Raw genomic sequence first — 14787 nt, forward strand, 5'->3', positions numbered from 1 at the left:
GTTCTAAATTTTTCTTTTTGCTTCAGAATAATATCTCCTCCTCGAGATAAAAATTGCTCGAAGCGAGGGGAGCGCGAACAGCTTCAAAAATCTGACTCGGCCGTCGTTCGTCCGGCGAACGTTCACTTCACTTGTATCTCGCTTCACTACACTGTGTAGATCCGATCGCTTTCGCTGTATGATTTTACAAAGAATAAAGAATACCTACAAGACACAGATCGGGAGGTTTATTGAACAGTCCACGATGACCCAGGCGGAATAGAAGGTAAATATGTACAGCGGAATATGGCAAAGAGGTAGGTCTTGTATCCTTTCATTTACATTGCGTTACACACGCTTTATATAGCAACATAGTTCTCTGCGCGTTTGCGACCGATCGAAGCTCGACGCGGAACGATAACAGCGTATTCCGCATGCTCGTGTACATGAAGGCCGGAAATTATGTTTTCGAATTTTACGCGGATTTCGGTTTTGTTCGTTTCTGTATCGTGAATTTCATGGATTTAACAAGACACACACAGGCGTAATACGTTTTTTCAGCAGTTTATTTTAAACCTCGTGTTACAAGATAAGGCTAGCAGCAAGGCTTTGATCGTGCGCGTGCATTTGGGTTTCGTGTGTTGTACGTGTAAAGTAATGTGACGCGTGTGACAGAGTACATATGTGAATATAACATGTTTACAATAAAGATCGCCGAAAAGCTGCGAGCGAATCAAATTACAATATATTCTTTCGTTATTGATATTATTTTCTTTTCGCCATCACGATCCACTACGCTTACCAAGAAGAACTTTGCATATCGTTTACGGAAAAGCGTAGAACACAGAAGAACCTGAGCGAGGAACTCGAAGATTCTTGGAGTCAATGGAGCTAAAAAGTCGGCACGCGTTCCGAAAGTGCGGGTTACTTAAATTATTATCTGTCGAGTTAGTTGCGACAGTTCGGATTGATTTCATATCCTCACGGAACATGAGGATATAAAATCTCTCTCTATAACTCTACAGTTCTGTTCAACGGCGCAACAGCATTGATCTGCTCATATTTTCGTGAATTCAGTTATCCCGAATGCATACAACACGACGGGGATGACAACCAGCGTGATCTACATCAGCAATATCCATTTTCACCAGTGTAAATTAACTTCAATCTTTTTAATCTGCATTTTATTTTTTTTATAATTCTTTGAATTATACTGAAAGAAAAAATGGCAATTATCATAACTTACCTATAATCCATAATTATTTTTGGTGTCAGTTATATAATTGTTTTAACCACGCAAATTATAGTTATCAGTTGTAATTATTGCGCAAATAGTAAGCAAATGTTAAGAAAAATAGTTTACTACATAAAAATGTTAATTTTATTTTTGGTATTCATATTTTAATATTTTACTACATTAATACTTAAAATTAACATAATTTATAGTAAAATTTTTCCATAGTCGGTAGAACTATAAACACAAGATTATTCTAACATTATAGCAGTAATAATTATAAAAATAGAGCTCGTAGCCACAATTATTTTACTATGCTACATTACGTTCGAAATTAAAGTTAATCTACATTGGTGAAAATGGACTCAAGACTATTCCGGATAAATCATCTTCACCCATTCATCTTCCCGTCCCTTTCTCTCACTCTCATTCGTACTCGCATGGACACAAAGACAATTATGCCATTCTCCCTCGCACGCGTTATAATAAATTCATTCTCTCTCATTACAATACGTAGGTCACATCGATCGATTAGAAACGACATTGAAGACAATATGTACAGATTGATTGTATACATGTATATATGCTAAATAATTATTAATTTAAACGAGTTAGTACCTTAGCGAATATTACAGTGACATTACATGCCGAGCGGAACGATCGGGTCGGTGGTATCGCTCTTTATTTGCATCTAATGAGAATATTGTTCGTAATTAATTAATTTTGGGCATTGCCGCGGATGCATCGCATTCTAGGGCAATATTGATATCGTCAACAATGCCGCTTAAATGATAAATAATATTTAAAATATCCAATGCGGAGATGATTAGAGAACATATTATAGAAACTTGGATTAAAAATAATAAAATCGTATCAATTCTTGTTATTTTACATTCAATTATTTTGATTTGAGGAATTTTATCTTTACAAATTCTTTATGAATGTTTTGATACTTACCTTATTCACACATTTGGACATAGCTATTCGCTTATTCTAATGCATGAAAAATGACGAATTGTTTTAAACGGTAAGAAATAGTATAAAGAAAAAGATAGCTTTTTTATTGCAAAAAAGGAGAGAAAAAAATAACATAAGAAGAACACAGAACAGTTTGTACCCGATCGCTCACTCGGTTAAAAGTTTGGTCGAATTAATAAAAGAACTCCTCTCTCCCCTCTGTATATAAATATTTAAATAAACCGGTTAAGCAGCCGTTTAATGCGAACGGCGCGTATACATCATATCAAAAAGGTTGTCCCTTCGGCTCCTCTCACGTTTGCCTTTCTTATTGTTCCATCTAGGAAACTTATCTCCGACGACTTAACAATTATATATACGTTGTAGCATGTATACAACGTGTATATGTGTACATATCTGTGTAATATCAATTAACATTATCGATACATTCATTCGACGGTCTAAATTTATTTATCATTACATCATGACGCGTCATTGGAGTATCTTTCGCGCGGTATAGCTCTGTATGTGATGCAGGAATATATATTTATATTGTATATATATATATATTTTTTTTTTTATATTTATTTAGAACACAACAAAGACGAGAGACATCCACATATAATTTGCGAAGCTTCCGACTTTTCCTCCGCGCATTCGTATCGAATGATTTCAATTGTCCATTAATGCGATTTCAGAGCGAATTCAGAGGACCTCGCGTTCCATGAGTATAAAGATTCTACGCTTCCCAGAGACTCGACGCTGCGTCACGTAATGACGTGTATGCGTGTGTGAGGCCGTTTTACGGCGTGGTGCGTTCTCGAGCGCGCTTATCAGCGTATCATCGTCATTGTCGTCGTCATCTTGGTCGTCGTCGTCGTCGTTGTTGCCAACGTCGTGGCGATCATCATCAGTGCATGGCCCAGCCGATGGTGTAGTTACGGGAAGATCTTCCCATGCGGCGCAGGCGATCTGCCGAAAGAAACATGCTCGAGGGAGCCATTACGGTGGGAGGTGTTTCAGGGGTTTGATGATCGACGGGAGGATTTCCCAAGGATCGGCCTGGGAGGCTTCGAGGTGGAGCTCGACGAGTTCGCGCGGCCTCGGATCGAAGCGTCCGCGGATGCTTGGATCGATGAATCTCGGAAGACAACGCGATCTAAATTCCGAAGTCATCGGCCAAGCTCTTTGGATTCGTGGATCCTCGAACGCGCGAAACGTCGGGAGATGATCGGATAGATCGAATATTGCGACGAGATTATTTCATTCGGCTTTAATTTACTCGACTACGACCGTTTCGCTTCAGTTGATAAAAATTATCTTTTTCCGTCGCAATGTCTCAAGAGACTCGAAAGGTCGAACGCAATCTCCGATAAAAATGTTTAACGATACAAAACGGATCTGTCACGATATTTGTCGAATAAATGAGAATTGTACAGGATGTCCCAAGGGCCTAACGTAAATCCTTGTAGGTTTGTCGAAGACGTGAAACGTGGCAGGTTGGCTGTTAAAGTTCCTCGAAAGGTAAAAAGACACGGGCAATCTGCATCACGATGATTCTTCAAACAGAAGTAATTCGCAGCGTTACCGGAATTTGTCCCGGATTTCCTCTTTTTTTGTTTCCTCGTCCGTCTCACGCCGACCGGTCGTAAAGCAAAAGTAATTAACGCGCGTACTGTGTCGAGCCGTCGCGTCGTCGCGGCGATAAAACACTTTACGCGTCAGAAACTTATATACACGCGCGCGCGGAGCAGGCCGCATTAATTCGCGCGAAGACGTATAGTACGTTCGCACCTCGACGTGGGTGATCAGTGATCTCGCGGTTGTGCCACCGTAAAGGCAACGAATTTCGCCCGCCTCCCTCCCCCCTCCCTGCCAACGTTAATTTCAGAGTCGCGAAAAGACGGAAATTGTATCGTTCGTTCGCGTTATAATCACTTTCCGCAACGAGAGCGTAATTACGCTAATGTATTACGGGCGTTTGTTAGCTGCTCGAAAATTTCGGAAATGCAACTTCGGATACTCGTTTTCCTCGCAGCGATAGAGCTTTTCCTCGTCGTCGCTACATACCTATCAACGAGACCTTAACGCGGTTCGTCGTCACACACTTCGCATTTATAGCGATATTTTTATTCAAGACCGCGCCGAGATAAAAACAGGCGCGGCGTACCCGATAAATCTCACCGACTCGCGAGCAAAGTCGCGCGCGCGGCAGTACCACCTTCGATAGAAATCAGATTTATTGGCGCGGCATGTTCCGCAATTTTTTGCCGATTAGAGGAACGGCTGCGTCTGCCATACGGAGATAAACGATTCGCGCGCCCAAGGAAAGTTCCGGAGATCCGAATTGCACGGGGCTGCGCTATATCCATTCGCCATTTCTTTCCACGGGGCTTCATCGTTTCGTCGCTTCGTCCGGCGAGATCGTGCGCTCAGGCCGTGACAAAACGCGCGCGCGCGCGCGCGACTCGTGACAGATAGCGACGATACGTGACTCGACGATACGGGAGACGTGAGACACCCCCGAGCGCGTTATTCGTTATCGGAACACCGATAAGGGATCGCGCGCCGCGGATACGTGACTCGCGGCGAGACACGGTCCACGACGCCGGCTCGTTAATAACCCAGCATCAGCCCCGGCGGCTTTTGCCAGGCGGCGACGGTGCACGACGACGGTGCGCGTGTTAAGTTACCGTGCAACCGCGCTCCGCGTTTAATGGGGAATTAATTATCGCGACGCGCGTACGGGTGCGCGCGCGTGCAAGAGAGACGGAGAGAAAGAGAGGAAGGTACGGAGCCCCAGGAGCTTCTAACCAAGCTCTCCGCGGCGCGCGATGAAAGCGCGGGACGAACATCGTATAATTTGTTATTACCGTAGCGTCGTCTCGGTACCGAGCATCGCACTTGTAATACGTCGGCGCTAATTAGTTCGGCTGTCGGGACGATCCCTTCCGGACGGTGCCCGCGTCGTCGATTTTCCAGCAGCCGGGACCCGCGTGAATTTTTCGCAGCCACCCCTCCTCCTTTCCCGAGCGTGCGACCAAATACGCCGATACGATAAATACGGTTAATTGCATCGGTTAATCAACCTCGCAATCGGAGCGCACGGCGCCAGAGGCAAATTCAATCCATCGAATTTTTCAGAGCAAACACGAATTTAATTTAAAATTATCCATCCTCTTTGATACGATTTTTCTGAATTACGTGTGTGATTTATACGTAAGAGTGATAACGTGTGATTGCAGTTTCAGGAAATTGTGCTAAACGTGTTTTTCTCTTCCTCGGGGAAGAAAGCGACTCACTTACGTCGCTTTTAGAAAGCATCGTTCTGAGAAAAAAAACGATTGTTTATCTCAAAGTAATTACAACTAAATCTCAGCAATCACGATCGAACGAGGGATGCTATTGCGAACAGTTAAACTATCGGCGGGGGAAGAAAAAACAAACGACTCGGCAATCTGATAACGGCTTCTTTATGGAACGCGTAAAAAGGTGGACGAGGAAACTCCCAGTCGGGACAGCCGCCATCGAGCTTTTCACGCTCGACTGACGCGTCCCTAGATTTCATCTTCCCTCCTCGAAAATCCTAAAGTACTTCCATCATACTTTCTTACTGTTTCTCTTGCCCGTGCCACCCTTCTCGCGCCCTCCTCTCGGTCGCGAAACATCGTTACAACCCTCTTGGAAATGTCGCTCCGTCCTGTTTTCCCTCCTCTACCCTCTCCGATGTTTCGCCCTACCTCGTCGGCGGTCTGTTTATCTGTTCCAGGATAATTCGGATCGCTCTTTCCCCCGTGCCAGTATATAGGACGAACCACTTCGTCAGAATTTAATGCACCGTAAAACGAGGCTTTTCCCTCCCTCTCGTTCACCGTCTTCGTGTCTCCCTGCACTTCCGAGAAGTCGCGACTGAATCCGCTTTATCATTACCGCTGCAGTTGCATGCGCGCGCGATTTCGGCAAGCTCTCGTTCCCGAAGAAATCCGCTCGTGGGATGTAGCCTAGATAAGTAAAGCCGACGAAAGCCTCGGCCCTGCTCGATAGAAGTCGTGTTCGCGCCCCGTGATGGAAATTCTACGAACCCGACGCATGCGAGTCCGTCAGTAATTTTTAATCGTCGGTATCGTGATAGGAGACAGTTGCCAAATGCGTTTACCACTTGTATATAAATTATTTTTTTATTATATATCTCATTTGGTTTGTACGCAAACCAAATTTCATTGTTTTACGCGAATAAACGTTGGAAATTGTAGTTCGATATTTCAAGTACCTATTATTGCAATGTTTCAATTATTACAATCTTTCACCAACAATAAATGAATTTATTATAAATCTGCAATATGCAGCAAAAGATATAATTCAGGCAACCAGTCGCTTAAATCAAATTTGTGGATTTTCTAAATATCGTTTTTGAAAGTATCAAATTTATAAATTAAAATAATAAAAAATATAAACAATTATTAACTAATATTTATTTTATTAATAATTTATCGGAAAAAAGAATCAAATATTTAATCATTAAATAACAATAACAAAAACATCAAGAATTTAAAATAAAATTTGCTTGACTTTATTTTTGCAATTGACATATTTTTATTCACAATTAAAAATATCGATAATTAATCTTTATAATAATTGCAAATACGTATACACAATGAATGTGAAATATTGTACAATAAGTTTCATATTTTTTTATAAAAATATAAAAATTCAATATAAAATTATTAGCACGCGCTAGCAAAATTATTAGCACTCATAAAACAAGATGTTCATTTTTTTTCTATTTTACTCATTTCTCATTTGTTATATATTTTGTCAGGACGGTATTCATATAGTCTGTTCGAAAATGGGTTGGTTATTACTAGTAAAAATAATATAGTTGACAAAAATGAAAATTACTGGCGTTGCGTTTCTTCCACCAGTAACACCAATAGACGATTCCAAATAGTACGAAACATCATAAAGATTTTCAGGTTTAAAATTGCGGACATTTCAACGTTAACGCAAATTTGTAGTAACATTATAGAAATCTTTTGTAACTTCCATACAGTATTACAATGTTTCAATGCAATGTTTCTTTAATCTTTCAATGCTGGGTTATGATTCTAACCTTCACTTTTTATGACAAATAGTATATTAATGATCAATATTATTAAAATATAGATTTTTTTTTATTTTAAATTCTTTTCTTCCTTTTTTCCTTTCTTGTCTTCAGCCTCATCTTTTCTCCGTATTTAAAAACTCCTTTCTTCCTTCTCCTTTCATTTATTATTATTTTATTTCTTTTTTTTATATCCAACATTTTATAATATCTATCCATTACATGTGATTTTTCTTGAAAGACAGAAAAGAAAATAATATTTTATTAAATAAAGTTTTATTTCTATATCAAAATTTCAAAATTTCTCATTTTAAACTTTATCTTTTCTTTGTTTTTTCTTTTTTTTAAATTTTTTCTTGTATAACCTTTTTCATACAAATAAATTTTTAACTTTGATAAAAAATTAATAAATTAAATTTGTGTTTCAAAACTAACTAGTTACAGTTAAAAATTAATTCACTCAAAATTAACTAAGTTGAATTAAAAGTTATTAACTTAATTATTTAACTTTTAATTTTTTAATTAGCCAACCCTGCAAATGAGTTACGAGTTTATAACGCGGTGCTATGCAAGATCTTTTTAAAAGTCGTTGCGGTAGTCTTGCGCAGCGAGAAAGACTCTGTATTACACGCACGCCGTCTCTGTTAAATGCCCCACTCGGGTTGTTGACCGCGCACGCCACGTGCCGTCTGGGCCGGCCTCCCCACTCTTCTCGGTCACTTGGTCATTCACTTACTCGAGGCGCATGCGGCCGACGAGTTGCACGTGCGCCTCGAGTAGGTGAATGACCGAGCGACCGAGGAGAGTGGGGAGGCCGGCCCAGACAGCGCGCGGCGTGCTGCCTATCTTATGAGACCGCGCGCGGTCAACAACCCAAGTGGGGCATTTAACAGAGACGGCGTGCATGTAATACGGAGTCTTTCTCGCTGCGCCTGACTACCGCAACGACTTTTAGAAAGATCTTGCATAGTACCGCGTGATAAACTCGTAATTCATTTGCAGGATAGAGTAATTTAAAAATTAAAAGTTAAAATTAAAAGTTATTTTTACTAGTAATAACAAAACTTATTTTCGAATAGAGGAATAGTCATAAATAATTTTCGATTTTCAATTGAAAGGAAAAGTAAATAAGAGTATAAACGAATGTATAATTACGCTTTTAATCAAAGATTGAAAATTATTTACGATTATAAATATTAGCCTGAGAGTGTAATAAATATTAAAAATATTAATATTTATTTAACATGAATACTTATGTTAAGTAAAAATATAAAACATCGATAATTTACGATGTAAATAATCGCATTCAGCAACTCTCGCCTACGTGGAGATCTTTTTTAACCCTCCAGGTACACATGTGTATCATCTATTTAATATAACCGTCTTGAAAGGAAAGGTTTATTCCAAAAACGTTTTGAAGGTCTATTTGAATGTAATGATGAAGAAAAATATATTGTATAATTATATAGCTAAAAACAGATGTGTAATCATAATTTGTACATCTGAGATATATTAAAGTATTTGGGACATCCTGTGTATATGTTTACGCGTCTGAATGTGATAAAAGAAATTGAAATTTTTTGTAAAGCTCAGGACATTAATTAAACCGCGCAATGTACAGATCCCAACAAGGAGGACAAAAAAATACCTATTTGGTTTCGATACGCTTATGCGTAGGTGTAAATTCATGTGCGTTTGGATCTATGCATGTCGAAAATCCGCTCCGAACTCGCAATTCGTTCGGAGCGCGTGTATGACGAATCGCGCGCTACTTTGTTTTGTAAAATTGACAGACAGATACTAAAAAAAAAAATATTAAAAAAAACAAAGGGAGCGAAAAGAAAGAAAGAGTGAAATGGAAGAATAGCGCTCGGCGATAGAAATTCGAGGCAATCTATTCGGTAATTGAAGCTTCCATTATTTTTCCGGCAGAGCTGCGTACAACCAACTCTTTTCGTCGATTCTCGTGTTTCCCGCGTTTCTCTGCGTTTCGTAATGCCTATACATATATAGATATATTTTGGGAAGAAGGAAGGGGAGTTAACGTGTTTTGAAACTATGCTCCGGAAAATTCAGTACCTTCCCGAAAGAAAAATGAATGATGAACGTTCTGCGACACACGACGATTTAAATTGAAAAATCATGTAATCCTACTATGATTTTAATAACAACATAAAGTTGATCGTCTCCAATTTTCACGAATATTTTTATTTCGCGACGAATAATATTTCTTATATATTTTCCGATATTTCTCGCGGTACAATGTCACACTATCCGATCATCAGGGATTGTTTTTCTTTCGTTTAATCACAATCAATTAGTTGATTTGTTTATCAATAAAAATACGATCTTCATGCTTTTACAATGCATTAACTTGTCAATTACTATGAAAATAGAACCAATTCATCTGCTAATCGTAATACTGCTGGTTAACATATATCCTTAATGCATTAGACACATATAGTAGTCTATCAATTTTTAATAAACATTTTTAATATATAAATAGCAACCGTGTTAACTATACTTTGCTATAATACACAGTTTGTGCTACAATGCCTGCGTCTTGGGATGCAAACATAAATTAGATACAAGATCAAATATAAAGTGCTACTAGCAAAAGGTTAATCAATAACGCATTTCTAAATTGTAAATAAAATATATAAATATATCAAATATGTAATGTGCAGAATAAAACTACACGACGTACATCATCCGTCGTGGCATCTCAATCTCATTATAACGTTTCATCCATTAATAATTCTCTGAAGCGCGTTGTTAAGAACATTTTTTTAATACAATGCGGAATTAGCCCTCGCATGTCCAACACCAAGATCGAACTACTTGCTTTAGAGGACGAGAGGCAAGATTTCTGGATTGCAGCGTTTAACCTGCGGCAAGAACGATTCCGAGTAGCCCGAGCTACAAAACAGCGGCTAATCGGGGTAAGCTTGAAAAAAGTCACGGTGCCTAAGCGTGCCATTATATCACGTAACATGCGGCCCGCACGCGCGATACAAGCTTGCATGCGCTTAATCATTGCACCGCGATCGCGGCGAGATCGGCACGCACGCCGATAAACGACAAGGGTGGGCTGGACGCTTCGCGAAAAATATGCGTCGGAGTGGTTACCGTGTTCGGGAGATATTTCGGTCGTTATCGCGGAGCGGAGGAGTTAGGGCACAGATGCAACGAATACGGGGCAAGGAGTTAAACCTATGGAATTAGGAACAGGGAATCAGTTTCGATATACGTGAAACCACCGCTTCAGTTCACGATAAACTTATTGTGGACTGAAACAATCGCCTGACGTTTAAATAGAAAAATTTTAAAATTGTTTTTTAAATTTAAATTTTAATGACAAACTTTTTTATACCAATTTAGATTTTTCCTTATGATAGATTAAGTTTTAATTATCAAAATACTGAACTACGAATATTAAGGTGGAACAGCGTCATCTTGAGAGAGAAATGTCTTTTGCAAGAGAGGAAAAGCTTCTACTGTCAAAATTAAAGCTCTAAAACAAATTGTATAATACAATTTGGTCTCGCAAATCTCGAAAGCAAAGACACAACGGGATTTATGCATGCAGGCGTATGTATATAAATAATAACGTTCGTCAATTATTTATTTCCTCGGTTTGACAACCGGAGAAATTGGAGGCTTCGTAACAAAATTCGCGCTACTTCCGCGTATGCGCCCATTCGGGACAGCAATTAATTCGGCATCGTCACGCGAACTACGGCATCGCCGGAATTGTCCCGCCGTCCAATTTCGAGAATCGTGCGTCGCACGTTGCAATGTAATCGAGCTACCGCGATACGCTCGTAAGAGAGAGACAGAGCGAGAGAGAAGTACAATGTATATTGCACAAATATACATATGTATATATACTCCAGGAACACACACGTGCAACACCGACGGCGAATATGTATAGCGCCGCGAGGGGATCTCGTGAAACGGACGGCGGGACGAAGGGACGAGGTAACGGCGAGCAAACGAGAAACGGAGAAATGCGATTAAGCGACAGTAGACGGTACATTGCGCGTTCCGATCTCGACGATTGCCAAGTACGGCGTCCTTGTGTCAACGACCAATGTTCCCTCTGGACGTCGATCCTATGCAAATTTCATTCCCGGAGTCAGCATCGCGCGGTCATCTCGCGAGACGCTCGATCGCATCGTAAGTAGAACAATCGTCGAGAGCGTTGCGCAACTATTATCGTCGACTGTTATTATCGTCGAACGCGTAAGCTAAGTTGGTCCGAGCCTTTGTGATTCAAAGGGACAGCTTAAAAATTCGAAGGGACAATCTCACGATTCTTCTTGACTTCGTTATCAATATTGCATTCCTTTTTATTTGCATTCGTGAATACTCGCAATACACATTTTCCTTACGGATCGATCAATTTGGCGCAGATCCGAGGATCTAAGGGTCGGAGAGAGAGTCCCCGGAAACTCTTAAATTTGAAGCTACAGGCGTCGTCATATATTGTCGTATACATACAGCGAATAGGGAGTCAAGTAACATAGACGTGCAGTTTCTCATCTCGCCATCGCCGTCCCACTTTCGTTCGCGTTTCCTCGCACAGAGACACAACAATTTTCTTGGCAGTCGCGCAAACGACAGGATAAGTGGGTTAAGCCTCTAAAGCGATGACGTAGCGGCAGTGAGATCGGTCGATGTGCGAAGGAAGTGTACGATATTTATATAACAATATAATATATGTGGTGTGTAATATGTATATGTATATTATGTACAAATAATACCTAGGCGAACGCCACTTCGCGTTAAGATGTCGCCACCCCGAGCCGGGACTGCCGTACTGCAACAAACACCCGAAACACTGTCATCATATGTGTTTAGCAATTGAGAAAAAAAAAAGAAAAGAAAAAGTACTCTATCGTTCCGAGATGCATGCCGGTAAAGAGTACGCAAGAAAACGCACACGAACGTTCGACCTGCGTCGCATCCGAGAGGTGCGATAATCTTCCAATTTTTTAAAATAATTTTCGATCCCCGTGTGTGTTTCCGAAAGAAGAAAAATCTGCTATGAATTTCTGTATAATTATCCTCTCGATCCCTTTTTCAATCTGTGAAACCGTGTCATTGCGCTAAAATTTCTTAGGACACCGCGCGAATTTATTCTAGCGTATCGCTTTTCCGAGAAGACGTGACGTTCGTAAAACCGCATCGTCAGAGGATTTTCGGGAGGTTGATCCGCGAATAGCAGCACGTGATGACGTGCGGATCGATCGCTATCGTTGCCGAGCATTACTTGATTGAAGGGACGTACTATCCGTAATCCGCGCCGTAAAATAGCAATCCCGCCGCATGGCAGAAATAACACGGCAGAAACGTGAAACACCCTCGCGCGGATCACCATACCGCGCGTCGCTTTTTAATTGTCTCTCGCCAACCTCGCCAAATTGTTTCGGGCGAAACGGCGAATTCCATCGTTGGCACCGCAATTTCTTTTTTTTTTTGTTTTTAACGCTCGCGATTAAAACGAGCGTCGATTTCACCAGTGTTCCGTTACCAAATCAGAAACTTGACTCGAACGTGTGAACTCGTCTTCGAGAGGCTTAATCTTATAACAAAAGAGCACATTTTATTCCCTATTCATCACAAACAAAGTATACACACGATCGTGCGACACGCTTCATTTTCAGCTCACGTAACACTAGCGGTCATGATAATTGGATCGAAAATACGACATATCGTTTTTCCATTATTTTTTTTGTGCACCTCTCGTATTTCGCATTTCGGTCGAGCGACGTGGCATGCCTCGAAATGCATGCAATATGCACCAAGTCTCGCGAGCTGCTCTTGCACATCGACATTAAGAGTCCTCACTCGACGTGCGATATCATATTGCGCAGAAAAATCGCGTGGCAGAAAATTTCCACGATTTATCCCTTTGTCCGCCGGATCGTTTTCGTGGCTGGTAATCCGCCAATTCGTAATTATTCTCGCGTGTCTGGCGGCATCGTGCGGAAATTTAAAAGCCCTGTAATTTATCGACGGTGAGGACGTAAAGCGCGCTCGTCCCGATTGCGTTCCATTAAATTTTTTGCTCGGCGTGCCTTCACAGGCGGGGCAACAAAGGACCCGTGGCGTCTAAAGATTTAATATGCATTTGCGAACGTAACAGCGACGAACTCGCGCGGAAATGCGAAGAGCAGCTCGATAGCGAGTCGTAAATTTTATAACTCTGGTTAGTGGAAAAAAAAATCTTTTGTGAAAAACTGGTAAAGACGTACACAACGAGGCGTTGTTGTTAATCATCGGACAGATGCGAGAATCATTAATCCAATTATACACAAGTTCTGCTCAGACTTCATATCAAGAGGAAAATATTTTTAGTCTACGTCGAGATAAAGGAAAATCGCAGACGAGCGGAAACTGGCGGTTTAGTCGTTGAGAGAAAAGATCTTTCACAGAAGCGTTAAGAGTCAAAGCTCTCTCACCTTCGTTAACGTTAATATACTTTGTTTTTCCTAAATAAGATAGCGAAACAAGTCGTGCGAATATAACACGGATATCTGGACATTTTTTTCATAGCAAATTTTTAAACGATTAACAAGCGGATGAACGATTATAAATAAAAGTTAAAAATTATTATTATTTTACGCATAATTAAATCTTCGGTTTCGATAATCCGTGGAGCTGCACGGGGCGATCGGAAAATCAATCGATTCGAACGCAAAAACAAAAGCGATATTGATAATGATAAATAAATGTGCGTTCCCTTTTTTTTCCGCATGAATGTGCAGAACAGCGAAGCAACGTGAAGCGGTCACTACCTTAATTAAAAGCCCGTAAAGCCCATAAAGCTTGGTGCGTAATAGCCGCGCCGTTATTCACTGTTTATTCTAGTTTCGGACGCGATCTCTAAAGGTGCGATTTACGAGCGAGATCTTTCCGTCACCCGTATAAATCTCGCGCATAGCGTAACCCGTTCCCATTGACGGTTAACATTTCACGGTGCGCGGAATATTATTTTAAAAGACCGCGCAATCCGCGGATAAATATTAGCAATTTTGCGCCGGGCGCGCAAACGCTCGCGAGCTCATTAACGCGGCTCGCGTCGTTAATCCCCGATGAAAGAGTGGATTGTTCTCTCTGGTAGCTCCTGTGATTTGCATTTTAAAAATAACGCCACCGCGGCGTTTTGTCATCGTTATGACACTCGGCGCCGATCTGCATTAACACCTAATAAAATCTCTCTCGCGTCGCGGTAAAATCCGACAATTCGCGCGTGACTCAAACTGGCGCGGAGCTAATAAAAATTCTAAAATCAGACTCATTAAAAAAAAAAAAAAAAGAATCCGACAAGAGAAGAACTCGAAGATAGGACTCCGAGACGATTAATCAGACGATCGATCTCATATTTCGAAATCCCAGAATGTACGAATTTGGGATTCTAAAACAAAGATAAAAGAAAATAGCTAGATTCGAAAAACGATTAAATTGCACAATACCTCCGAAATTTTACAAAAATTCAAAAGTTTCAGAA

At 40.6% G+C, this 14787-nt stretch overlaps 1 protein-coding gene across 12 annotated transcripts in view; it reads right to left on the minus strand.

The window, feature by feature from the left end:
* Positions 1-527: 527 nt before the first annotated feature.
* Positions 528-14787, minus strand: part of LOC105200517 (tropomodulin) — a 51585-nt gene continuing 37325 nt past the window's right edge. For 3 of the 12 annotated variants that reach the window (XR_003268641.2, XR_850974.3, XM_011168117.3), the window contains 2 exons: positions 12038-12093; positions 528-3142 (listed from right to left, as the gene is read on the minus strand). Coding sequence is in view for 4 of the 12 variants with exons in the window: in XM_011168117.3 (XP_011166419.1) it covers positions 12059-12093 (35 nt within the window). In the remaining 8 variants the exon portion in view is untranslated. Of the gene's footprint in view, positions 3143-10602; positions 12094-14787 lie in introns of those variants that run through there. The other 9 variants (XR_005575089.1, XR_005575090.1, XM_011168118.3 and 6 more) reach the window with 4 other exon arrangements.

This window comes from Solenopsis invicta, chromosome 6 (genome assembly GCF_016802725.1).
Source record: "Solenopsis invicta isolate M01_SB chromosome 6, UNIL_Sinv_3.0, whole genome shotgun sequence".
NCBI lineage: Eukaryota > Metazoa > Arthropoda > Insecta > Hymenoptera > Formicidae > Solenopsis > Solenopsis invicta.